The sequence below is a fragment of the Mus caroli genome, unplaced genomic scaffold, assembly GCF_978045245.1.
Source record: "Mus caroli unplaced genomic scaffold, Mus_caroli_1 scaffold_15, whole genome shotgun sequence".
Lineage (NCBI taxonomy): Eukaryota > Metazoa > Chordata > Mammalia > Rodentia > Muridae > Mus > Mus caroli.
Genome location: NW_028227270.1, coordinates 81090841 through 81116113, shown reverse-complemented (window position 1 = coordinate 81116113; position 25273 = coordinate 81090841). Strand labels below are relative to the sequence as shown.

General features: G+C 39.6%; 1 protein-coding gene across 1 annotated transcript in view; it reads right to left on the bottom strand.

The window, feature by feature from the left end:
- LOC110308510 (uncharacterized) overlaps positions 1-25273 on the bottom strand; it is a gene marked incomplete at its 5' end in the record, with an annotated part of 288808 nt that overhangs the window by 82501 nt on the left and 181034 nt on the right. Inside the window, 3 exon segments of the mRNA XM_021180950.2 lie at positions 13115-13278; positions 19767-20019; positions 22121-22339. Coding sequence (XP_021036609.2) covers positions 13115-13278; positions 19767-20019; positions 22121-22339 — 636 coding nt within the window.

The window sequence follows — 25273 nt, the reverse complement described above, 5'->3', positions numbered from 1 at the left end:
TTGTATTTTAAGTTATTTCTTCAAAATGTAATTAAAAAGGGAACTGCAACCCACCTGTCTGCAATGCCTTAGGCATTGTTGTTTGTGGAAATAGGTCACATACTCTGCCACAGGTGCTGATGACGGCCAAGGAAACCAAGCAATTTACCAAGTCCTCTGCCCTGTGCCCTACATACTCAGCAATTCATGCTTGCTGAGTGGCAGAAGATGCTATGTTTGTTCATATTGGAATGTGGGTCATTTCCAGAAGCCTAATATATGACATTTCTTTCAAAGCTACAAAGGACAAGTGTGGACAGGCACTGGGCTAGGTTAAGGGTTTTGAGAAAAGATGGGATCTGCAACTTTTAACTGTTTTCAAAGCAAATAGGTTTTACGTCAAAAGGTGTCATTTACACACAGAGTGGCCAGTGCAGGTCTGGTGTGAGTACTTCCTGGTGCCATGGCATTAGGGAAGGTTCTGAATAGACAGAATACAGTCAGTGGGCTCAAATGTATTCCTTCTGTTACGACATGTTGAAATGCATGTGGTCTTCAGTACCACTGTCAAACTCCTTAAATGAGGCACACCACAGCCATGTATTTAATATACATGAAGATAAGTTCAGGTTTCTAGAAACCACTGAGTACCCACCATTGTGTTGAATAGTAAATGGAACTCATCTGAGTCTGATTTTTAATCATAAATCGAAGAAAACAAAAAATTCTCAGGAAGAACACAGAAGAAATAAAGAGAGAAACTAGAACTTCAGAAAGCAAAAACAAAAAAAACAAAAAAAACAAATTCAGAAAAATGAAAAGGTCTCCACAGTGGGATACACGATCATCATGCTCTCCCAACCCCGTTTCCAGAGAGAGCCATCACAGGGATCTAGATATTGGGGTGAACATTTTCAATATCTGTGTCATCTCATACTGTATGGGGACAATTGCCCTCTCATCACACTTCTCAATGTTTTTACTCAATATGGCTTACATGTCCCCCTATGGGGGTAGGATGGGTTGATAGATACTCAGTGAGCAAGAGTGAGGCAAGGTTAGGATTCCAGGCTTGGGGAAGGGACAGGACTGGAGAGCCCAGAGATCACAACAGCCTGAATGTGAGCAAGCCAGAGCCTGGTTGAGGTTATACACACTGTATGACAGAGGGAAACAATATCTGAAGGCATACATAGTTCACATTACCCCCTCTATTCAGCTACTGGTGGACATTTGGTGTTACTCCTGTTTGGCTAGCTGTGAATAATGCAGCACAGAACTAGGCATGCCTCTCTTAGCTATCCAGCTTTAATTCTCTGGGATATGTATGCAGAAATAGGATAGAAGGTTATACGGAAATTATGGATTTAGTTATTTAAGACCTTCCACCCAAACTGTTTTGAAAAGCAGGATTAGTTTACATTCTTTCCAACGGTGCTCAAGAGTTCTACTTCCTTCAGACCCTTTTTCAATGCTTCTTTCAATTCTCTTGAGAGTAACAGTTCTTTAGTGTGTGATGTCATTACTCCTGGCGGTTTTGATCTTCATTTTCTGATTAATTAGTAATGCTAAGCATCAGCTCATGTTTGCTGACAATTTTGATATACTCTTTAGCAAAGGTCTCTTCCGATCTTTGAATAACGTTACTTAACTTTTCATTATGGCATTACAGATATTTCTTGTTCATCCAGGATATCAGATGAAAAGCCTTTTGTTATTTTCCTACCGTTATACTCATTTGTTCCCTAGGTTAAGTACAAATCTGCTTTATGGAGGACAATTTGCTGTCTTTGGATTTCATTACCTGTGCCTCTGTTTTCATACTTTGGAGTTCACTGTCAAAAATAATGTCATGTAGTGTAAGAGCTAGCCATGTCGTTGTCAGAAGCTAACTCAAAGGGAATATGATTTTTAAAAAAAAATTCTTTTGTACTTTGGGATTCTGAAAATATTTTGAGAGCCATCATGTCTTGATTAGGCTTGGGATTCTGTTCTTTCTGAAGGCCAGTCTGGAAGGATCAGGTCTGTTAGTGTAAGCCCACACTGACTGATATTCCTCTGAGGGCACTGAGGCCTCCCATTATGCAGATAGACCTGATTTAAGATCTGTTCCAGGGAAACTCACTCTGCAAAGGCAACCAAAACGGTGGCAGCACTGTCTCCCATTAAACTCACATTCTTAAATCTAGCAACCGGGGGAACACACTGCTGGTCACAGTGTTGGTGTGATGACCAATGTCAATAACCAAGAAGGCTGTCAGAGTGTCAGAGTGTCAGACCCACCCCCCTACCCCCAAAACTGAGACACTGTCTGCTACCATGAAGCACAGTTCCCTAACAAGTGTGACCAACATCAGCATCACCGGGAACCCATCTGAAGTGTTTAGAATGTGAGCATGGCTCATATTAACCCACTTAACAGATCATTAGTGGGAAAACATCACTTGGGCAGGGAGGCAGAGCAGAGGGCTCAGAGAGTTGAATCGAGATTTAGCAATACCAAGTTAGAGTAGAGACCTGTCAGGGGGAGAGTTAGTTATCATTTGCCTTGGTTGTCTGTGTTTTCTTTTATTTCTTTTTACATTTTTTGCATTAACCCCATTGCAAACATATTATGCCATATTTTTAAAAGGTGCATAAGGCTGAAAATTCAAACTTTAATCCAATTCTTGTGACATTGCTAAGGTGGCTGAACTCACAAGGGAGCTGTGATGTGCTTTGAATACTTCATCATACATTGGGAGGAGGACCAAGAGTTTTACAAACATAACACTCTCCATTGAAACATGTAATTTGATAGTTATATTTCATGTGAAAGGAAAGATGTATCTTCACCCTATAAATAAATATGCTCATTTATTTATGAAATTTCAAATCCAATAATTTTTTTTTAATTCTAGACACTTCTGTTTCAGCACAGAGAAGAGAAGAGCCAAAACTTGCTCCTCAATGCAAAGATCTCCTGTCTCCTAGCACATATAACCTAGTATAGTTATTTGACATTAGAATACATGGTAGAGTGATCCCAGCGTACTGTTTAGTTTAGTTTTAATGCACAAAGAACCATCCTTAGTTCTTAGTTGAAAATGAAGATGTCTGTGTTGTTTAGTCCTTCAACTGTTTAGTGATATGGTTACTGGATGTTTTTAGGAAGAGTCTTTATGGAAAAAAATTGGAAACAGAGAGAACTAGGACATTGTCCCTTGGTACTAATGGTATCGGAGGCTAATGCTTCCTTGAAAGTACTGACGGAAGCTCCTCATGACAAGTGACCCCAAAACAACTCAAGTCAGAGTCTAGCCTACGTCCGACTTTGCCAGTCATCATCCTGATAGACACAGCTTGCTGACAGCCACCACTCACATGCCCTGGGTCTTCTGTACATGGTATAAAAGGACAAACCTTAGCCCATTGCTATAGCTTCTTTTATCCCAGAGGCATTAGAAGCAGGCTGATTTACCAGGAGTCACTTGACCATGAGACAGATTTACCAATTAGTCATTTCCTCTTCACCAACTAACTTGTAGGCTTCAGTTATTTTAATGGTGAGGTTTATGAAAGTTTTATGTTCTTGTTATTTTCTACTTTGTTTCTGAAATAGGGTCTCAGTATGAAGTACCAGGCTGGATTTGGATATGTAGCCTAGACTGATCCAAGCTTGTGGTGGTAAGGTTCCTCCTTAAACCTCCCAAATTCTGAGGTTACAAGTGAACACATATCATACTACCCGGTTCTTACTATGTCTTTCTAAAAGAAAAAAAATGACCATGGAGGGAGATTCAGTTTATATTGCCCTAGCTCCTCCTATATATCTGGAAGGATGAGATCTACTGAAGGCAGAACAGAAGGACAAGAAGCATCTAGATGAACCTATTGCCCATACTAAAAGCCATAGGGGTCTACTAAATAGAGGCAGAAAGCAATTATATGTTCCCACTGCAATGAGCAATTCTGATGACCTTCACACTACTTAAAACAGGGCTTCTCTAGCTGTGGGTGGTGGGGTTCAAAGGACTCTTTCATTGGAGTCAACTAAAACAACCAGAAAACACAGGTGTTTACATTGTGATTCCTAGCAGTAGCAATAGTAGAGTTATGAAGTTGCAATGGAAATCAAAAATCCTTTTATGGTTGACTGTCACCACAACATTAGGAAGGTTGAGAACCACTGACATAGAGGAACAGTGTAGGACCCAAATATCAGAGCTATATTTATACCTGTGCAAGCATGCTTTCCCATGCACAGTCTCTGTAAATCAAGAAAGAGAATAATTACAAGCCAGGCAACACTGTTAGGGTCATATTACCTGTAAAAACTTCATGATTTTTTTTTATTAAGATGGTAAGTAAAAGTTTTCTTTAGTCAAAAAGAAAAAAAAATACTGTAAGAAAGAATGATTTATAAGAGAGAAAAATCTTTGTTTATTTCACAGGCATCCACCAGACAGTAATATGCTCATGATATTTTCATTGAAAGTGGCCCTTAAATTATTTTTGATATAAATTAATTTTCTGAAGCAGCAGCTAAAACTTATAATGCTATTTGGAACTGTTAAGTCAACGATGAAGGTGATACAACCTCACCCCCAAATTAATTAACTTGATTACCAGTGTTTTAAATTTGTGTGCAGCTTCCATGAATCTAAAGGCTTAAATGAATCTAACTTACATTTAAATTGTGGTCTCTACTCTCTGTATAATATTAACAACCATATAAGTGGCCTGTAGATCTTTGATATTATTCAGATAAAGGTTTTATAATTAAACTATGTAAACAATGTCTGCGGAGACTTCCTTTGTTTGCTGCAAGGCTAAACACTGAGCTAGGGACTGACTATAAAAGCTTAATAAAAAGATCAATTTTATAAAAGAGGCTGCAGAAATGGGAAGCGCATTCTGTAGCACACTGAAAACACAAAATGGTGGCTTTAACTCACTTTATAAATCCAAGAAGCTAGAATGAAAAAATAACCAATATTTTCGTGTTACATCAAATTAACAGGCCAGGAAGATACAAAAGTTAAAAAGACATTCTGCTTATCTACTGATGATCCACACAAAATGAAGTGTATGTGGCCTACAATAAGAAGTTCAATTTTAACATATCAAACTGCATAAAAAGGAAGAAAACAGTTGTAAATGTTTTCATGACAAGTTATTTTTAAAATTTGAGCTACTTGAGTAAATTATAACATTTGTGCAAAAAAAAAAGTGCTTTGCTCGTGGTGAATTTTGTGTTTTGCCTGCCTCTTTGTAGACAGGGTCTGGTTTTTTATTTTCGGCTGCTCAGATACTATGTAGGTGAAGCTGGCCTTGAACTAACATCAATAACTCTTGCTTGAGCTTCTCTAGTGATGGACTTACAGGTGTGCATGACTACACTTGACTAAATATCTTTATTTGAGAAGTCGATTTCAAATTGTAAGGCAATTAGGAAATGTAGGAATTATCTGCTGAAACTCTAATGAAGAGGTTAACACTGTTCTGATATGTGGAAGTCATAACTGAGTGAGCAAATGCACTCAAATGGTCTTTAGAGGAAAGAAAAGGGGAAGGTTTAAAGAGCATTTCACAAGAAGACAGGAATGAGATGGGTCAGTAATAAGTACATCAAGATTAGGTAGTCAAGAACGGAATGCACACTTAGAAAAACAACGGGGTTCTGGTCCTTCCATAAGCATTGTGTGACACACTATGTTCAAGCTCTCTATGTCTCTTCATTTGCTGTGGAAACATATGTCCTTGACAATATCCTATATCACCATTTCATTATAGTTATCTTCAGTTCATTCCACCTTCTCAAACCCTATGTGTAGATTTAGGGTTCTATTCAAAGAATAATTTCAATGTGGATAAGGTCTTGTGCTTTCAGAGGCCCATCAGAATTATTTATAAGATGCAGAAAAAAAATGTGAAGCTATCTGTCACCCAACAATAAATATATTTATATACTGTATACTTCACATACAGCATGCTGTGCAAGATTGTATGGACATTAAATGTTTAAGAACGGCATAAAGAAAGTCAAATTGTTTTTATCATACTTTAAAGGGAAACAATACCTAATCTGTTCTTATGGTGCACATACAACTTTGTAAAATTAAACAAACAGGATATAAAGGAGGGAAGTAAATATACCAAGTTTAACAGTACTTTCTTTGTCTAGATGATCAAACTAGTGTGGCCTTTACTTTTTTAATTCTTTTTAACAGTTTCCACATAGCAGTGATTCTTTCAATAATAAGGAAAAAAACATTTTTTAAAAACCCACACATGTTTTTTTTTAAGTTATAAAATCAAGCCCAAATAAGTATACTTATTCTTAAGAGTCTTGTGCAGAGGCAATATCTTTGTTTGGTCAACTCTTTCATCAGAACCATGGGGAATGGGAATTCTCTCAGCACTGAAACCCTTCAGTAACAAATTAGCCAGACTCCTGGAGCAACAAGAGCTAGTCAGCCAATCTCAGCAGGGTCCAGTTCCCATTATGAAGAGTTTCCAGTGCCCAGAGCTAAACCAAATTCTCTGTTAACAGCCAGCATCCTTTGTGTTCCTACAAGTCTACCTGTTTATCAGTATTGTGTTGACATCCCTGTACCATGATCATTGCCTGTGTATATTGGCTAGATGTCAGCCCTCATCAATCAGGATGCACAAATCTTCCCTGGCATTTTTCACTAAGATAAGCTCTTATGATTTCTACATCTCTTTACTAAATCTGTCAGAACACAAAAACAAAAATAAAAAATCTCGACTTTATTCACTGAATGTATCTGCTGTAGGCAGTGCTTCCTTCGGAGAGCTGGTCTACCCAACACCAGGCCATCACAGAGAAAGATATTTTTGAAATGGGTCAAAGAGAGATTGTTGAGCTGATGCATTGAGTTGACTTATTTATTCTAAAATATTAGCATCTAAAATAGAAATAAAGTCCTACTTGGAATTTCTGAGCATGCCTAGTTCTAATATACTAAGTTAGGCATAGAGGCCAATAAAGACTAGGGTTAAGGAAATACACTAAAGTTCATGGAGATAAATTCTTCCAGACTAATTACCTATAATATGCACATAACACATCCATCTTACCTCCCCCTTATCAATTTCCACCTGTTACTGAGTTTCCCTCTCCTCTGAGGTTTACTTCTCTACAAGGCTTTAGATATCTTTGTCCTTTGATATCAAATCAAATTCAACTTATTGGGTGGATAAATTCTGTGCTAACTTTTTCATATTTCACAAATAATCTATATTATTCAATTGTAGGTGGCAAGTGAAGAATGTAGCTCTAAATATTTTAGCTGAGAAGAGATTCATTGAGGCAGGAAGAAATGATGTATAATACTCTCTTGTACTTTTTTTGAATCACAGATGTATAAATTTCATGACCTATGCTCTTATTTCTTTAACGTTTTGGAAACCATACTCATTTTAAATAGTATAGTTATTGTTCATGTGAATCCTCTAACAAAATCCATGCTTGAGTGTTATATTTCACCATGTTATACAAGAAAAACTCTCATCATTGAGTAAGTAAAGAACTTTGCTTGGGGCCACACTACAAGTGGGTGTCCAAATGGAAACTGAATTAACAGTGAAGACTTCTTTTTTTTCCAAGGAAAGTAAGTGCCCTAAAAAGATGACATATACCCCTTATGACATGTCAAAATATAAACCAGCCCTGGGTCAAAACAATACAATTTACTCTGAAGAACTGAGGTTTCTAGTTAAGCTATGTGAGTGAGGTAAGGGCCACATCGGGATGATCTGTCCACTGAAAAGAAACTCAAGCAAGGACTTCACTCTTCAAGCAATGACTATCATATGAGAATCCCCTCTGTACCCTGTTCCAAACATCTGCAATTCACCAGGGCCCTACTCTCCTCCACATCATAAGCCAACATCTGTCTACAACATGGAAAGTTATCTACACCTGTGCAATAGCTGTGCCTTCAGAGACTTTAGTCATCTGCTTTGCTTGGGTGTTCTCAAAAGTGTTCTTCCTTGTGGAAATTTGATTTCTACATAGAAATAGATTCAAATTTTATTCCATATATAACGGGCTTCTTTTTCTAACTACATTTCATTTGTGTACAGATTTGTAAGTAAATGAAAAGTAAGCAAATACTGGCCATGTGCTACTTACTATTCTGTGTTGCATACATCTCCTGCAGTCTAATGTACTTCCTGCCATGCATTGAAACTCAAGGCATCAATAAGGCAAATCCATAGTTAAAGTTGCCCTTTATCTCCATAAGTACTTATAGGACATGTTCCCTTAGAAACATCGAAATACCTCAACGTGGAGGTTGAAGAGATGATTCAATGGTTAAAAAGAGTTGTGTTTCTTGCAGAAAGTTCAGTTCCCAGCACCTACATTAGCCATCTCACAATGGCCTGTAACTCCAGCTCCAGGGGATCAGACATAGTCTTCTGGTCTCTAGAAGTACCTACACACACATAAACACACACACACACACACACACACACACACACACAAACACACACACATACACACCCACAAACACACACACACATACACACACACACACACACACACACACACACACACACACACACACACACACAGAAATGAAAATTCCTTCAAAACACAGTCAACCAGAATGGAAATTCAACTCATATTTTAACTCCCATAACCATTTACTTCCTATTTATTAGCAATCTATGCTTTGTGGACAGCTTGCTGTAGCTAACCCACATCTGCTCAATCTAAAAGCTGAAGTTATATGAAATAACATCCTCTTCATCACTCCCTACCTTCAACTTAGAGACCCCCTCCCCACTCTGTTATGATCCTTAGCCATCTCATAAGCACACCGCTACCTTCCATTCTATTGCCATAGATTTTGGTTAAGATTTGACTATCCTTTGTTCACATAATTACAGTGGCTTTCTGGTGAGCTTTTCTTGCTGTCCATCTGCCACCCATTAAATCCAACTCCATTTCTACTAGTGGAATGATCTTCCTGAGATGAAAATTATTTAACATCCCTCATTGTCTTCATCTTTCCACAGAAGAGTACAAACTCTGTAGCATGGACCAAAAATAAAATAAAATAAAATAAAATAAATAAAATAAAATCCTCTAGCCATGAGATTTGTGAGCACATTATCAACCTAACCTCATCCGAGTACTCTTGCCATGTTACAATATTTTGACTCAACAAAGAATATGTTTCATATTTCATCAAACCTGTGTCACTTTTTACTTCTTCTTTTTGCCTGATGTCATGCATGCTTTTGTCTTTCTTCTGATCAAATCACATCGAAAGAAAATGCAGTTTCCAAATGGAGGGCATTCAGATTTTAGTAGACAAGTCAAATAGATAGGATAGGTATAACAAGGCCAGACAGGAGAAGCAGAGCAGAGCAGAGGCAAATGTCCAAAGTGATCTAAATTATAGACCAGGCAGCTTTACATTTTAAAAATGGGACTTGCATAGATAGTACGGACAGGTAACCTCAGAGACTTGAAAATGGACTACTATAGACTGAGACCATTACAGTGCCTGGCAGACATATGGCCAGTGGAAATGGCTAAAGAATGTAGGTAGACAAGTCACTAAACCCAGCAAGGAATTATAATTAAATCACCAGAAGGTTGTTGAAAAGTAAACTTATTCTGTTAGAGAGAACAACACCTTGGTGGAAGGTTGGTGGATCTAAGCTCAGTTTCTTTTTGGAGATTTTTGAAGTGATTGTCTCTCTTCATGAAGGAGAAAATCAGCAAGGTTCCCAGGAAAAAAGGGACGAAGCTTTAAGGTTCTCAGGTATAGAGAAGAAGGTAAGGTTCCCAGGAAAAAAGGGACAATGCATTAAGGTTCTCAGGTATAGAGATGAAGCATTAAGGTTCTCAGGAATAGAGACAAAGGGAATTTCAGCAACTAAAGAAAGCATAGGCCTGATAGGTTCCCCAGAAAAAAAGGGGACGAGCACTAAGGATCTCAGATATAGAGACGGAGGGAATTTAAATGATATGGGTTCAACTGCAACTAAAATGAAAGTAAAAATGTTAGCCATCTGGAACTTGGTCTGGGCATGCTTGAGGGATGCCAGTGGAAAGTACAATGCTGAAATAGAGGAAGGAGCAGCGGTGCTTGAGGAGGCTAAGGAGATTGCTTCTCAAGCTAGCCGCTGAAAACCTAAACAGCTTAGACAACAAACCAAAGATAAGAAAGAGAAGAAGGAATCTAGCTCTGAAGGGTCTACTAGTGACAGCAACGGGACTGATAGTGACAGTGACGTCTGTAGTCAGATGTTCTGCTGGAGGTTGAGGGGCTGTAGGCCACCCAAACCATGAGCCCCTCTGTTGCCTTCTTCTCCCCCCATAAAGATGAGGGAGACAAAAGGGGAAAGCATAGTCTTCATGCAAAAGTCTGGAAAAATGTGCCCGCCATTGCAGAGGCCTTCCCAGTATTTCAGGACCAACAGGGGCAATGGTACATGAACCCCTAGAGTGGAAGGTTGTACAAAGATTGAAGGAAACTCTGATAAAGGCAGTAAGAATTAAGGTTAGGTACTTTTTGAGCAATTTTCTCAAAGATAAAACATTGCAACCTGCAGGAAAGCTCCTGAAGACTCAGTAGTAGAAACTTGAGCTATTAAAGGAGAATGCTTTAAATGAAAGAAAAAGAGAAAAGATGGTCTTATATAGCGGATTGGAGGACTAGCCAATAGTATTAGAAGGAAAACAACACTATGAAAGGGACCATTGTTTTGTGTAAGATAAAAACACTTAAAGTTCCTAGGTATGCATATGTATGCTCTATGTAAATATGTTACAAATTTATGTCTATAAAATCTGTATTTCAGTAAGCATTGGAAAGATATGGAAAAGACATTTAGTGAACAGGCAGGGAACAGAAGGCAGTGTGGTATGGGGGTATAGAACAGAATATAGCCAAGTTTGAATAAAAGGTTTTTCTTTATGTACTTCTGTGTTTTGAAAGTAATAAGGTGTTCACAAAATAAGATCATGCTTTCCTCCCCCAGAGGGGTGTCTGCCATTTCCCCTGGAGATAGAATTGCTCAAATTTTGCTTTTGCCTAGTCACCATGCTAGCTTCCCTTCAAGGGGACTGAAAAGAGGAAATCGGGGCTTCGGCTCCACTGGAATACAAATTTGAAAGCTGGTATCCTTATGGTTAACCAAAGAGTGGATTGGTTGCAGGAACAGATGAATATTTTGGAGCAGTTAGTATTTGCTTCCTGCATTACTCATATGTCAGGAATGTGTGTAACCTCTGTTCAGTATCAGAATTTTTCCAGAGCTGCAAATCTGTTGCATGCAATTGGTGCGATGCTGCTAGGAAATTGGAGTCATGATCTCAACACAAAGATGAAGGAATTGTGAGCATCGATTGTTGCCGTGAACAACACCCGTGTGGAGATTGCAACTGCAAAGCAGTGGATGGAGATCATCCAGGGAACTGTGGGATTCTTAAACAATTGGGGAGGGATGGCCTTTTGAGTGCTCCTGCTGACTGTTGTGTGTGGAGGAATGCTTTGGTGGATGGCATGTATGCAAAGGCGGCACAGGGCTGATAAACGAGCCTTAGTGCAGGCTATGGCAGCCTTGGAAGCACGAACATCCCCCCAATGTTGGCTCAACATGCTGGATCAGTAATCAATGACAGGTAAGACCCTCATGTGCGCATACCAACCTAAGACAGGATGGCGAAAGTGAGTTTGTCACTCCCATGACGGGTAAGGATGTGGCACAGATGGGGGCAACCTAAGACAAATGCTGATCCCAGAGCCACTAATAAAACAAAAAGGGGGAGATGCTGGAAGCGGGTGCAGCTACATGGGCCAAGATGTTTACTGCCTTGCCCAATCATGCACAGTGAGGCTGCATGTGTGGGCTGCCTGCCAGACTGGACTGTTCCTCATGATCCGGACCTGTCAGCCTATCAGTGACTGACCTGAGCTCATGCCTGGAGCGTGTGTGAATTCTGATTGGATGAGGTGGGATGAAGCTAGATGAGGTCAGTCGGCGCAGTATAGGAATTTTTGTTGTTTAGCCCTTGCCCTAAGTAGAAGCTAGTTGTAGAGAGAAGCTGTTGTAAGTGAAGTTGTTTTAAAAATAGCGCTTGCTGTAAGAGGAGAAACGAAGAAGGAGAATAAGTAAAGAAGCCATTGCGTGAACCCGACTTGGTGTCCGTGTTGTTCCTGTCTCCTCTGGCTCAAAGGACCAGCAACATAGCTGATCTTTCCAATGTCTGACACAACATGTCAGGGAAAGATAGGCTTCTTTATTATATACTGGTGAAGTGGCTGGATTCTCAATAACAGAGCAGGTAAATAGTCCTGAATTTTATACCATGCACAAATATCCATGCAAAATGGACATTTTTTATAACTAAATCTATAAAAATAGAGAAAGCCAAAGGGGTAACTTCATGAGCTTTATCATAGCAATAACTTCATAGATTTGAATTGATGCCAGAAGTCAAATAGACACTTCATATGGCTTGAAAGGAGCTTCAGAGCAAGTTATTCAGTTGAAGAGTATCTTCACAACACTAGAAAATAGCTGTCAGATAAAAAGGTTCCCTAGCATTTTTCTTCTTTATATTCATTTGTTTTATAGTGCTTTCATACACATATGTGCACACACACAGACACACAGACACAGACACTTTGCTTGCTGAATTGATAACCTAGCAAAACCAGATCATCGGAATACTTATAACAAAAGCTAGGTGATTATTCTACTCTTGGCAATTTGTGAGCAGAAGAGAAGTAGGAAAAGAAAGAAAAATGGAAGGGGAAAAAGAATCATCAGTGACTTTCCTAGAATATCTTTGTATGTCAAGGAATTACTCTTTGTTTCTATTACTCCATTACCTGGAAAAAAATGAGAACAATAATCCTCAGCTAAATTGGGCCCTTTCTCCCAAAGTCAAGTCATCTTTCCTGCTTTTTTTTATCATGTAAAGAATTGTACATAACCAGGGGAAATTCTGCCTGAAGAGTTAGATGTTTCTAATCTCTTCTCTCTTCCTCCCTCCATCCATTCATCCCTCCCTCCCTTCCACTTTCCTTCCTGCCTCCCCTCCATTACGGCTCAACTTCAGGACTAGAAGCTAAAGAGCATAGTAATAGAAGCACCTTACCTGAGGCAATACAAGTACAAAATCAAGGAGGAGATGACAAACAGCAGAGTGTAAACTACCAATGTGATCAGAGCACCGAGGACGGCTGGTTGCTTGGTTCTCAGGAACATCCAGTAGAGTTTAGCTGCATCTGCAATAGGTGTCTCCCCATTATGTGCAAGTCGCTGAGAATGGGAGGCATAGATTGAAATAAAGACAGAGACATCGTCATGTCAGATTAAGGACATGAAACTCTAAGGTACCATAATTTGTTTCTAAATTAAATCTTGTAAGTATTGAAAATTGCACAAAGAAAGAGGAAATAGGGTGGGTTTTGCGTGCTTGGTTTAGCAGATTTTTCTCATTTTGCCTTGCAAGGCTGGAACGTGCATGCACTTGACGTGTAATTCGTGAAGCAAAAGGCATGTTTTATTTATGTGCTATTAACTCGTGAATTTAATGAGCACAAGATATAAAGAAATTAAATGTGATGGTGGAAAGATTCCTTTATTTCTGAAGCAGATTTGATAGGAATTTAATTTGTGCTATGCTTAAAAGGGATGGCTCATTTTAGAAACATATAACAAAAAGGTCCCAGGCTATTTCATGTGAGCTTGAAACCTAAAGTTTACATTAGGTTAATTTAAAAAACATGCCCTGATTTGAGAGGAGGAAACACATATTCCTTACTGGATTATAAATAAATGCAAAGAAATGAGGTCTTTAAAGACAATTCTGTATTGTAAAGAACCTACATTGTCATCATATGACATCATTGACCACTGAATTGTATGGAGCATGAATGTCCCTTAAATGTGGTTCCCCTGATATCAGGTAGAAGCCATGAGCATTCTAAAGTAGGAATCTCTTCTTCAAGCTGAGAGGGAGAACCATTTCTTTAGTGCTTAAACTGGCAATTATGTAAATATAGTTTAAAAGGGCTCTCTTAAAAGTAGCTAATCCAAATCACATATGTGAGAAGGAAACTGAAGACTAGACAGGATAATTTGTATTTTCCCTGCACCCAAAATACCTTTTGGTAATTGGGCAATGACTAGATTTCTGAAGTCCTGACAATCAACTATCTGTTTCTTTACCACACCAAAGCTTCTACTATACACTCCGTGTTTGTTAATCATTCTGCCTGGCAAAGGGGGGGACCAGTGCTACCACTGAGTAGCAGCTGTCAAGCATGTCTCCTCTCCTGTTGCTCTGTCTGCTTTCTTAATGATAAAGAAATAGACAAAAGGACCGACTGGGGAAACATCAAGAAGACATGGTATATGTTTGAATTCAACAATATAATTTGAATGGCAGGTGCCAATCATTCATTTGATTCTCACCCATTGAATACCTCTTAGTTGCTCTTCTGTTCGAACAAGAGAAAATAAAGTTACATAAGACACGAGGCTCTTGTGTTTCTCTTTTAAGTGGGTGGGGTTGATAATAAGCATGTGTATAATGCTGGATAATACAGACAAGCTTGTGTTGCAGGTCTACATCTCAGCTACTCGGAAGAGGCATGTCAAGTTCAGAGTCTGACCACACTACAAAGTAAGTGCAGGGTCAATCAGGACCATTCCATAAGCCTTTCATCTCAAACATAAAAGACACAAGAAGGTAGTGTGTAGCTCGGCAATGGAGCACTTGCACCGGCTTGCTCAAGACCTTGTCAGTCTTCAGCACTGCACAGCAAAAAGAATATTCCAGGAAAGTTTAAATAGCATATGGTGAAGGAACATTACAAGAAAAAAATTGTTTTAAAAGCAGCAGAGGTACAATAGCCTACTGGCACAATTACAAATTACAAAGATACAAAGTGCTATGCAATTGGAAGATAGGAAGTCTTATTCTAGCTCAGGATTTCAGGACTTCTGACCAGAGTCAACAGGATCTGTCCCTTTGAGGCCTGAGAAGAGGGAGCACCACGTGACAGGAAGCAAATGCTCGATCAAGCTTGCTGATCTCATGGTGCCCAGGAGAAAGTTAGAGAAAAGGAATAAGGGCCCCACTTAACCCTTCCAAAAGCATGTCTCCAAATGTTCTAACTCCCTCCCCTGGGCTCCACTTTCCAAAGGTTCCATACCCTCCTCCTGTTTGCACTCGGACTGGGAAAACCATGCTTTCAAAATGTGGGCCTATGGAGAACACGCAAGATCTGAACTGTAATGGGAGGGTCAAGTGTGTTTTTTACTATCTGTCAAAGGTGTTACTTCTTTAGCAAAGACCTAAATGATTTGAAGAAAAGAGACAGGGACCTGAAATGTCATTCTTCTCTCAACACACCTACCATGTCTGTGTGCTTTTCATTCCCTAGGTAGAGTGTGAGTTCTTGTCTGAACCAACAGAATGGTGTTCTTACATTGTGTGTTGAGCCGCTTCACCTCATTATGCCCTTTGCATCATTATTCATTTGTGAAATATGTGAATTCATCAAATTTTATTCCCACTTAGAATCTCATTTGTTTTACACAACAATATTGGGAGATGAATGTGGTGAGTGATACTTTTGGTATGCATTGATATTTTGCACAGTGCTTATGTGTAAATTGAAGGCTGAAATGTTTAACTATGTTATCCAATGTCATATAGATCACAAATAGCAGACCAAGGACCAGAGAACAGCTCCCTGTGACTTCAACTCTGTGATTTTTTTTCTCCTCCACTCCATACATTTCTAAGGAAGCATTATAATTTGATTGGGCTTCCAAAAATTATGAATTGGAAATATGGTACCTAGGGAAACAATGTCAGGACATGGGGTCTACTGGGAGGCATTTACATCCTGAGGAAAAGTAACAAAAGTAGATGAAAACTTCTGAAAGCTCAAAGATACTAGTTGGGGAGCTGATATGTGGAAATGGAACATATATATATATATATATATATTCCCTTTGCAACTGGAAAAAACACACTAGATTCATCCTGTACCATTCCTGTCAGCTTCTTCAGGATAAGGCCATTCTGAGATGGACATACTGGAGGCTGCCTTCCTATAGATTTCATCAGAGACATCAGAGTCTATTATGTATGCTCTCTTCATCAGCTGCCTTGCATACAGTGGACGGGTTGGCTTTTCCTCTGCCTAAGGGAGCTGATTGGACTAAGGAAGGCCATTCCCCAAGGGCTGCAGACACTCGTTCTGAGAAGGTCTCAGAGGATAATCAAGGACAGCTGCTTATCCTCCTCAGTTGACTTCCCCTGTGACATTGAAGTCAAGTTTAGCATGGGAACTATGCCTGTTGGATATGCCAATCAGGCCTTTGGGAGAGATTGTGAGCTACCTCAGAATATGGCTTTCCCATCATGCAGATGGTGTCTTTACATCTCCTGTTCAATCAGGCTTGACAATACAGTCTTTTCCTTGACTGTCTGGAGACTCTGAAGTGAGACTGTGAACAGAATCCAGCTGCATCTAGCTTAGTCCACCCAGAATCACAAATTCCACTTAGAGTCACAGTGAGGGTCGCTGCTATGGTTAAAGGAACTAGAGATGAAGTACAGAGCACACTACTGGCTCACATAGTTCCCTCTTGCACCATGTCAGCAAGATGGATAATGCTATGGAGCAGTCAGGAAGCTGTCACATCTGGCCCATGCAAACAGAAGAAGATTGCATTACAAATACACACACTTCTGGTCCACAGCAGCAGGATGAACTGAACATACCCATGGGCTAATACTGTGTACTTTTTTTTTCTTTTGTGACTTCAATTCTTTTTTTTTTATTAGATATTTTCTTCATTTACATTTCAAATGCTATCTCCAAAGTCCCCTATACTCTCCGCCCCCCCTTTCCCCCCGCTCTGCTCCCCAACCCACCCACTCCTGCTTCCTGGCCCTGGCATTGCCCTGTACTGGGGCATATGATCTTCACAATACCAAGGGCCTCTCCTTCCATTTGTGGCCATCTAGGCCATCCTCTGCTACATATGCAACTTGAGACACAGCTCTGGGGGGTACCTGTTGGTTCAACTGTTCCTCCTATAGGGTTGCAGACCCCCTTTAGCTCCTTGGGTACTTTCTCTAGCTCCTTCATTAGGGGCCCTGTGTTCCATCTAATAGATGACTGTGAGCATCCACTTCTGTATTTGCCAGGCATTGGCATAGACTCACAAGAGAGAGCTGTATCAGGGTCCTGTCAACAAAATCTTGATGGCATATGCAACAGTGTCTGGGTTTGGTGGTAGTTTATGGGATGGATCCCCAGGTGGGGCAGTCTCTGGATGGTCCTTCCTTCCATCTCAGCTCCAAACTGTAACTCCTTCCATGGGTATTTTGTTCCCCATTCTAAGAAGGAGCGAAATATCCACACTTTGGTCTCCTTCTTGAGTTTCATTTGTTTTGCAAATTGTATCTTGGATATTCTAAGTTTCTGGGCTAATATCCGCTTACAATGAGTGTATATGATGTGTGTTCTTTTGTGATTGGGTTACCTCACTCAGGATGATATACTCCAGTTGCATCCATTTGCCTAAGAATTTCATGAATTCATTGTTTTTAATTGCTGAGTAGTACTCCATTGTGTAAATGTACCACATTTTCTTTATCCATTCCTCTGTTGGGGGACATCTGGGTTATTTCCAGCAAATGACTGACATGGTATTTTTCTATAACTGCATACCACCACCTCTAAGCTTTTCTAGCAGAGGTCATTTAAATATTCAAAATTCTCATAATATACCAGCGGATTCAGGGCCTCAAGGAAACCTAATCCTAGCAATCCACAGGGCGCAAAGGCTCAGCCTAGAAAACAATAGTGGTAGAGAAGGCTCCGTTGACAAGGTATCTATCTACTAGCATCTGGCCTAGGAAGTGGTCTAGAGAAGTAGCATCACTGACATCACATAGGACCATGAGGATTACAGAATTATGGGCTTTCCTGATGAGCCACAATGACAACCTTGAGGCTCACAGATGGTCAAGTCTGAGAAGGGGTGCCATAGAATATGAGAGCCCGAGAGAACTGTCACTTGGGGTCCAGAAAGCTTTGTTTTCACCAAGACCTGGTACAAAATAAAGATTAGGAACTACCTATTTCAGATACCAGCAGGAGAGTGTTTCTCTACCATGTGTAGAGCCTTGGGTTTGATCCCCAGTATGGGAAAAATGATTAATAGTATAAGTTAAGAATTTGCATACTTTACAAACTCAAAGCAACTAGAGATTTGGGTGTGCCAATAAAATAAATTCACATCAATAGCCATAACAATTTTGTATCAAATTAGAATTCACACACATCCAATACCAAATAAATATTTCATTTAGACTCAACAATTCTTATTAAAAAGAGCATATATTCAGTTTCACAAAGATGTTGGGCCCCATTTTGGCCCTGGTTTGGGCCTTGAGGACAATCCTGAGCCTGGCTCAAATTTCTGTGGCCTTTTGGGAAAGCCTAAGCCTGGCTCGAGTTTTGAGGATCTGTCTCAGACACTTCTGTAACGAGATGACTCAGCAAGACCTGTTTGGCCCTGCCTATGCCCTGCCATTGCTGATGTAGAGCTTTGATATTGGCACTGTCAGTCATACCCTCCGTCACCCTTCCCTGCTTCCTATGTCATCTTACCCCACCAAGAATCCCCATCTTTATGTTCTGAACTTATTATATTAAGTGAGAGGCTGATGCCATAAAGTTGAGTTCCTGTTCGACAAGACTCCCAACTCAGTGTGTTTCTTTTGGGCCTTCGACACTCGCCATCCCACTCAGCCCCAGTGACTGGGACCTTTCTGCTCTCACCTGGACCTTCCTGCAAGGAGCCAGCAATGGAATAACATATGGATGCTCAAAGTTTTAAGGTGAGATTTTTGATACAAAAGAAGGAATACCAGTCTCAAAATTTAGGAATCTGAGTCCTGGTTGTAACTACAGCATAAGCTACATGTGTCACCTCAGATAAGTGATCAAAATCTATGTCACTATTTCTTTCAACTGTGACACAGAGGACTACTTACCTCATTAACTCAGTTTCACACATATGTAACAAAGAAACGGTACAACAATGACTAAAAGTGCAAACTCTTTCCCCATCACTATGATCCTGTCCTGTATTTTCCTCACACACCTTTGTACATCACTGGGGATCCCTCAGAGCGCTCAGGCTGTATTTTAAGGTGAAATGTGCTTGTCACTTTGTAGCCATCACAAAAGTTGGAACAAATGCCTGAGGGGTGACTTCTGAAAAGTTATGACTTCAAAATGTTAAGGCAGCTCTCGTCTCTCGCCTTTATATTTGTTACATAAGGCTGTGAACTACGCAGATAGGCAGCCCGTCACACCGAAAGAACTATGGTAGAAGTGCTTTTCTCGGAAGTCTTTCTGTAAAAAAAAAATCTTTAGTGTTGAAAAAAAGCTACCAAAGATTTTATTTTTATGTAAAAACAAAGGACAACAGGAATGATTTTCAAAATGTGAGAGTTAGTTTGCATTTTCCCTTCTCAGTGATTTCCCCACTTATTTCTAAAGTGTTTATTTGTACTAGTTCAAATTAAATTTGAATCAATTATATGAGGCATCCATGATTTTTTTTTCTTATGCAGCAAGGCGTAATAACTTCCGATCTGGATGAATCCTGAACGACATCATTATTGAAACATCCCACATGAACCAAGTCATGCACTAAGCTGGACAGCATGCCAGGGATTCATATCTTGGTTATTTTATTTGACTTACCCCCAGGAAAGCATCCACTAGAAACACTGCCAATGGGTCTAGAACTGTCCATAGTCCCATCGTGATGATTAGCTTTGACAAGGCATCTGGGCAGGAGGAAAACAGTAGCTGACAGCCCCATCTGATCAGAAGCAAGGGGAACGTGATTGTGTTTAGAGCTAAGGGCCCCAGTACAATCACAGCCAGTTCTTCTCCGACATGAAGTGAAGAAGTCAGGTAGCAGAGCTCAACAGTGTAGGAGTGAAACTGGAATCTGTGGGGGGCAAAGCAGAGGTACCCAACAAGAATTAGAGGAAGCTAAGTGTGCCCAAACGACCAACGGGTGCATGGGCTTAGCTTTCGTTATTACAAATTCCGGGGAGTGGGAAGAAAGACAAAGAAAAACCTTGGCCCAAAATGACACCTGAAATTGAGTGTTAGAAGTCTTCAATCTTTCCTGGTCACCACCAGGACATTTCATAAACATGGAAATGCAAGTTACCCTGTTCATTGATCTCCAAGATAGATAGATAGATAGATAGATAGATAGATAGATAGATAGATAGATAGATAGATGGACTAAAACATTGGGCATGTTGTTTAAGCCACTCAATAGTGCCTTCTGAAAACCAGGAACTTCTCTGAAGTACACAGGACATATTTAGTAGCCAATTTTAAATGCAAAATACACTAGTGAACTTTCTAATGAGTCAATGCCTTATAAAAACTGAGAGACAGACGTAAATCTAATGAGCCTTCAGAATTTGGCTGACACTTATTGATTTTGCTTCTGGCTTTTCTGGAGTGACTTCCAACTTCCAACATCAAAAACACAGTCATCACTAACAACTGAAATATCATAGCTAGGGGCTAACATCATAAGTCCCATCCCTGTGGGTTAAATACAGCTCAAGCCAGGAACTTAGGCCGCCTCCAGTGTGGTGTTGACATCATCAGTCCCTGCCACGTGAGAATTGTGTTCGTGTGACGATCTCTCTTCAATTTGGCTTGGGAAAAACTGTGTGGGATACAGTTCACCCATCTCTTGAATCACAAGAATTCCACTGGAGAGAGGTTTTATCCATTCCTTGACTAATTCTTCAAAAAAAGGTTGATGCTTTGTTCTTGTGTTGTCATGGATATAAAATAGAATGGTATCGATTTCTTAGCATAGGACCTGACAGAGTGAGGGCAAACTTAGTGCTCAGCATTGCTGTTGTTACTGCTATAGCCCATGGCTGAGATGTGCCTTGGATCTCCTGTGTGAGGCAGGACTGTGGATCTATGTAATAGGCCCCCAAATGTTATAATATTTCAAGCCCCATGCTTAAGAAACTGAATAAAATGAACTGTCACAATATTCTATACTGTCTTATTGAGTTAAAAACTAACAAAAGCTAGGCTTCCATTACTAATGAAGGGTAAAAGTATAAGTAATTAGCTCAGGCTAGCTCATTTATATCTTCTACTTTGGAAACTAAATATGTGTGTATATGTGTGTGTGTGTGTATGTTTATAGTGTATACTCATATATACTTTGAATATATATCATGTATATGAGACACATAAAGAGATAAATATAAATAGATAGATAGATAATAGATAGGTAGGTAGTTGGTTAGATATAGAAACAGACAGACAGAGAAAAATACCCGTATCAATTTCACACTGACAACATATCCCAATCTTAGTTACTCCAATTCAAAAGAGAATCAAAACCTCTGTGTGTATACATACACATAGGCATTTCTTTACATAAAGTCTTAAAATTCTTCATGAGCAACTCCATGCCACTTATACACATATATGTGTTTCTAGATGTACCATCTACATTTGAGAAAATTAATTTTACTTGAGTTGTTATCTATGTCTATCTCGAGTGTCTACGGAATCGTGTTTATGGAGAGACAACCTTTAAAATACATTCCCCCCCCCCCCCCCACAGGATAATGGCCCAGGAAGCTGTCTGGGCTTGAGTTCAGTAATTGTTTGAATTCAATCATTTTGTAGAAGAGGCAATCTTTGCTTTTCTGAGTATGGTGATAAATCAGACAGACCCACATTACTTCTGAAATACCTTCAGCCTGTGTCACTCCTATAAAATCAAAACAGAACAAACACATATTTGCCAAGTTCCTCCTTGGATTTTGCTCAGGTTATGAGGACATATTTGAATGTGCTGAATTTTAAATAAATACTGATGTATGAGTTAAGTATTTGTGTATACACAGCCTAAAACTGCAAATATAATAAAAGCCCCTGCTCTCAGGGAAATACTTTTTATATATCTTCAAATCAGGCCTTTATTTTAGTACTTTTCTTTTCCCTAGCAAGATGGAAATATATCCCCATGACTTGCAAGGGAAAGCACTTACTTTGTAACTGGAGTGGAGAGGACCCAGAGGAAAAGCCACTGGCCCAGGTAATGCAGGTAGAGCCTCACGAACCAGAGAGATGCCATCATCAGAAGGATGTACCAGAAGCTCTGACTTTGCCATTGAGCTAATTCAAGTTCTGAAAATAAGGCCATCAATGCGAAGTGGAGGTGCTTGGACAACCTTCCAGATCCACAGCCATCTACACCTGAAGGGGAGCTGCAAACAAAGAATCATGGGTAAATTCAGGACCTATAGTATACCCGCCAGCCCCCAAAGAACAGAATTAAATGAAATGATTTCTAAACATTTGGAAGTCAAACACATTTATGTTCTTTTTGGTTACAGTGGATGACTGAAGCCAACGTGGGTAAATGTGAGTCAGGGTACTGTAAATGAAAGGGATGAGATATCCTTCTCTCAAGGACATTTAAAAAAACAACATGACCAAGAAGACAGCAAAAACAAAAACAAAAAAATCTCAGGCACTGGTATTAGAATTCTTAAGCCCTAACTGGAACATAAAAACAGGAAACTACTATGGAAAACAGTATGGTGTATATAATACCAAAATTAAAACTGTAATTACCATCTGGCTCAACAATCCCAATTATGAATTCTACCCAGAGGGACTGAAAACAGAGCGGAGATGTGAGATCCACATCCCTGCATGGTACTAGCATCTTCAGCAGCCAAGACATGAAAGCAACACACATGCCCACTGCTGAATGAATGATGGACAGAGATCTGATAATATACCATAAAGGGTTGCACAACATTAAGTAAATAAGGGACCTCTGGCAATGTTACAGTGTGAATGAGCCTTGGGAACAGTTAAAATAGAATAATTCAGTCATGAAAGGACAGAAACTACAGGATTCTGCTACGTGACTTTTCTATTGCAGTTAAAGTCAGGAGAAGGAAATATTGAATGGTGTCCAAAAAAACAAACAAAACAAACAAACAAACAAAAAACCCAATCCTTTCCTGCTGTAGAATGGGTCACAGTTTAGGCTTTGCAAGATGAAACATTCCTGAGGTCAGATGACAGCAATATGAACACAGACATCACTAAGCTACATGCTTACGTGCTTATAGCTAAGCTACACAGTAAGTTTAGTTTTTCTGTAACAGGTTGAAAATCTAAATTATATTCTGTCTTATCTCACCTGTCCACAAAATCATACATTCTTAAGAGCGGGCTTTTTATTGGTACCAGTGAGATAGCTTGGTGGGTAAGGGAGTTTGATAGCAAACCTGACAATCTGATCTTTGTCCCTGGAACCCACATGATAGAACAAAAGAGTTAGCTCCTAAAAGGTGTTTTGACCACCACCATACATACATGTACATACATACATACACACACAGACAAACACAGAGACATACACACAGACACACACACATAGACATACACATACCAAAAAAATCAAACATGATAAAAAGTAAGCTTATCTGTTATCAAAAATGAACTACTTCATTTTCATACCATTAAGTACCATTATACACAAATGAGAATTCAAAATAAAGAATTTATTCTTTAACGGAACAGTGTAGAATCCATGGGCACATTCGAAAGATTTTATGTAATAAAGCTTGCTGCTGTCTGAAGACTGTCAGATACAATGACAAGCATGCCACTGGCAGTTAAGATAAGTCATGGAAACAGGAGTCTGACAACAGAATATCAACAAATAGGGACATGGCAGTGACCTCTTGGTCTTCAGAGAATAACAAGGTGTCAATGCACATGCTGACAGTTCCATGAGTGTTTTGCATGGAGAAGTGAACCGCCACCCACTTTTGTACTGAACATGCCTTTCAATCACACACATGAAGAACAGTGAAGTAAGAAACAGCATTCACACACACACACGTACACACATGCACACACTCATGCACGCACAAGCACACACAGCCTTCAGGGGGCCTTGGTTACACACAGAGATACTGTTGAGGTTGAAGTCTCTTATGAGAGAATCCCAGAATACCTTACTCCTTTTCCACCATGGGAAATGAAACACAGACCTTGCTACACCACTCAAGCAAAAATATCCTGTACATGATCTCTTCCGCTAATTACTCCATCAATGCTTTGCCTCTTCAAAGAGATGAGAAATCAGATGCAGGTTTCATGTTGTGTTGTTTGCAGAAAGCTGGAAAACCCCAAATGGTGCAAAACAGATCCAAGCTTATTTGATGAGTGAAATTTTCCATTGTTCTTTTCACATCAATTGACGTTAATGACTAAGCAGTTTGAGTCCTTGTGCACAGAAACTGCCCCAAAGCCACTCTCACAGTTAGTTTCGTGAATTAAGTACTCCCACCCCAATTTAGAAACAAATCTTTGCATGGCAGCCACTTGATTTAGAAGGAGGACAATCCAGGTTACAGTAACTACATTCATATGTCACTCAAAATAAATGTTTGTTCTGAATTAATACAAATAAATATTAGTGCCTATTTGTTTAATGGTGGTCACCCCATATGCAGATTCAAAGAATTTAGGAAAAGTTAATAATTTGATGTTTAACATTTTATATGCCTTAGAAGTTTGATATTAATGAAAGACTTGATGGTGCTAGGTGATTCTAAATAAAATAGGAATTAAATTTTATTAGAGGAGCTAGTGAGGTATAGTCTTATAATGGATGTCCTATACAGCAGCTCACGCCTTATAATCACATCGAGTTTGCACCTGAGTCTCAATGTAGAGTTACGTAGAGTTACATCTCCATTGTCTCTCCATAGACCACATTCAAAATGCACTTCATTAATAGATTCCTGCTTCTGTGTTTCACAATCACCTTGCCAGAGCCTCTTTGTTGGGCCCATGAACGTGTAATACACATTACAAGATGCCCTGTACCTATAGACTCTTCCCATCCACATTTCCACGACAGTTACGTACAAAAGTCTGAGCACCCAGAGGTAATAAGTGACATCCACCACTGGGGTGCATAATATGTAGAGTGGGAATTGGTCTGTTGGTTATGAAGAAGCCATGGAGCACACAGATCTCTGGAAAAATCACACTGAGGTCCCTCCTCACGTCATGCAGATGGTGCTTCCATTGCTCAGGGGTGAGCAGCTAGAGGGAGAGAGAGGAATAGGGAGGCCAACCGGGCTTCAAGTATTAAATGAAACCTGTGT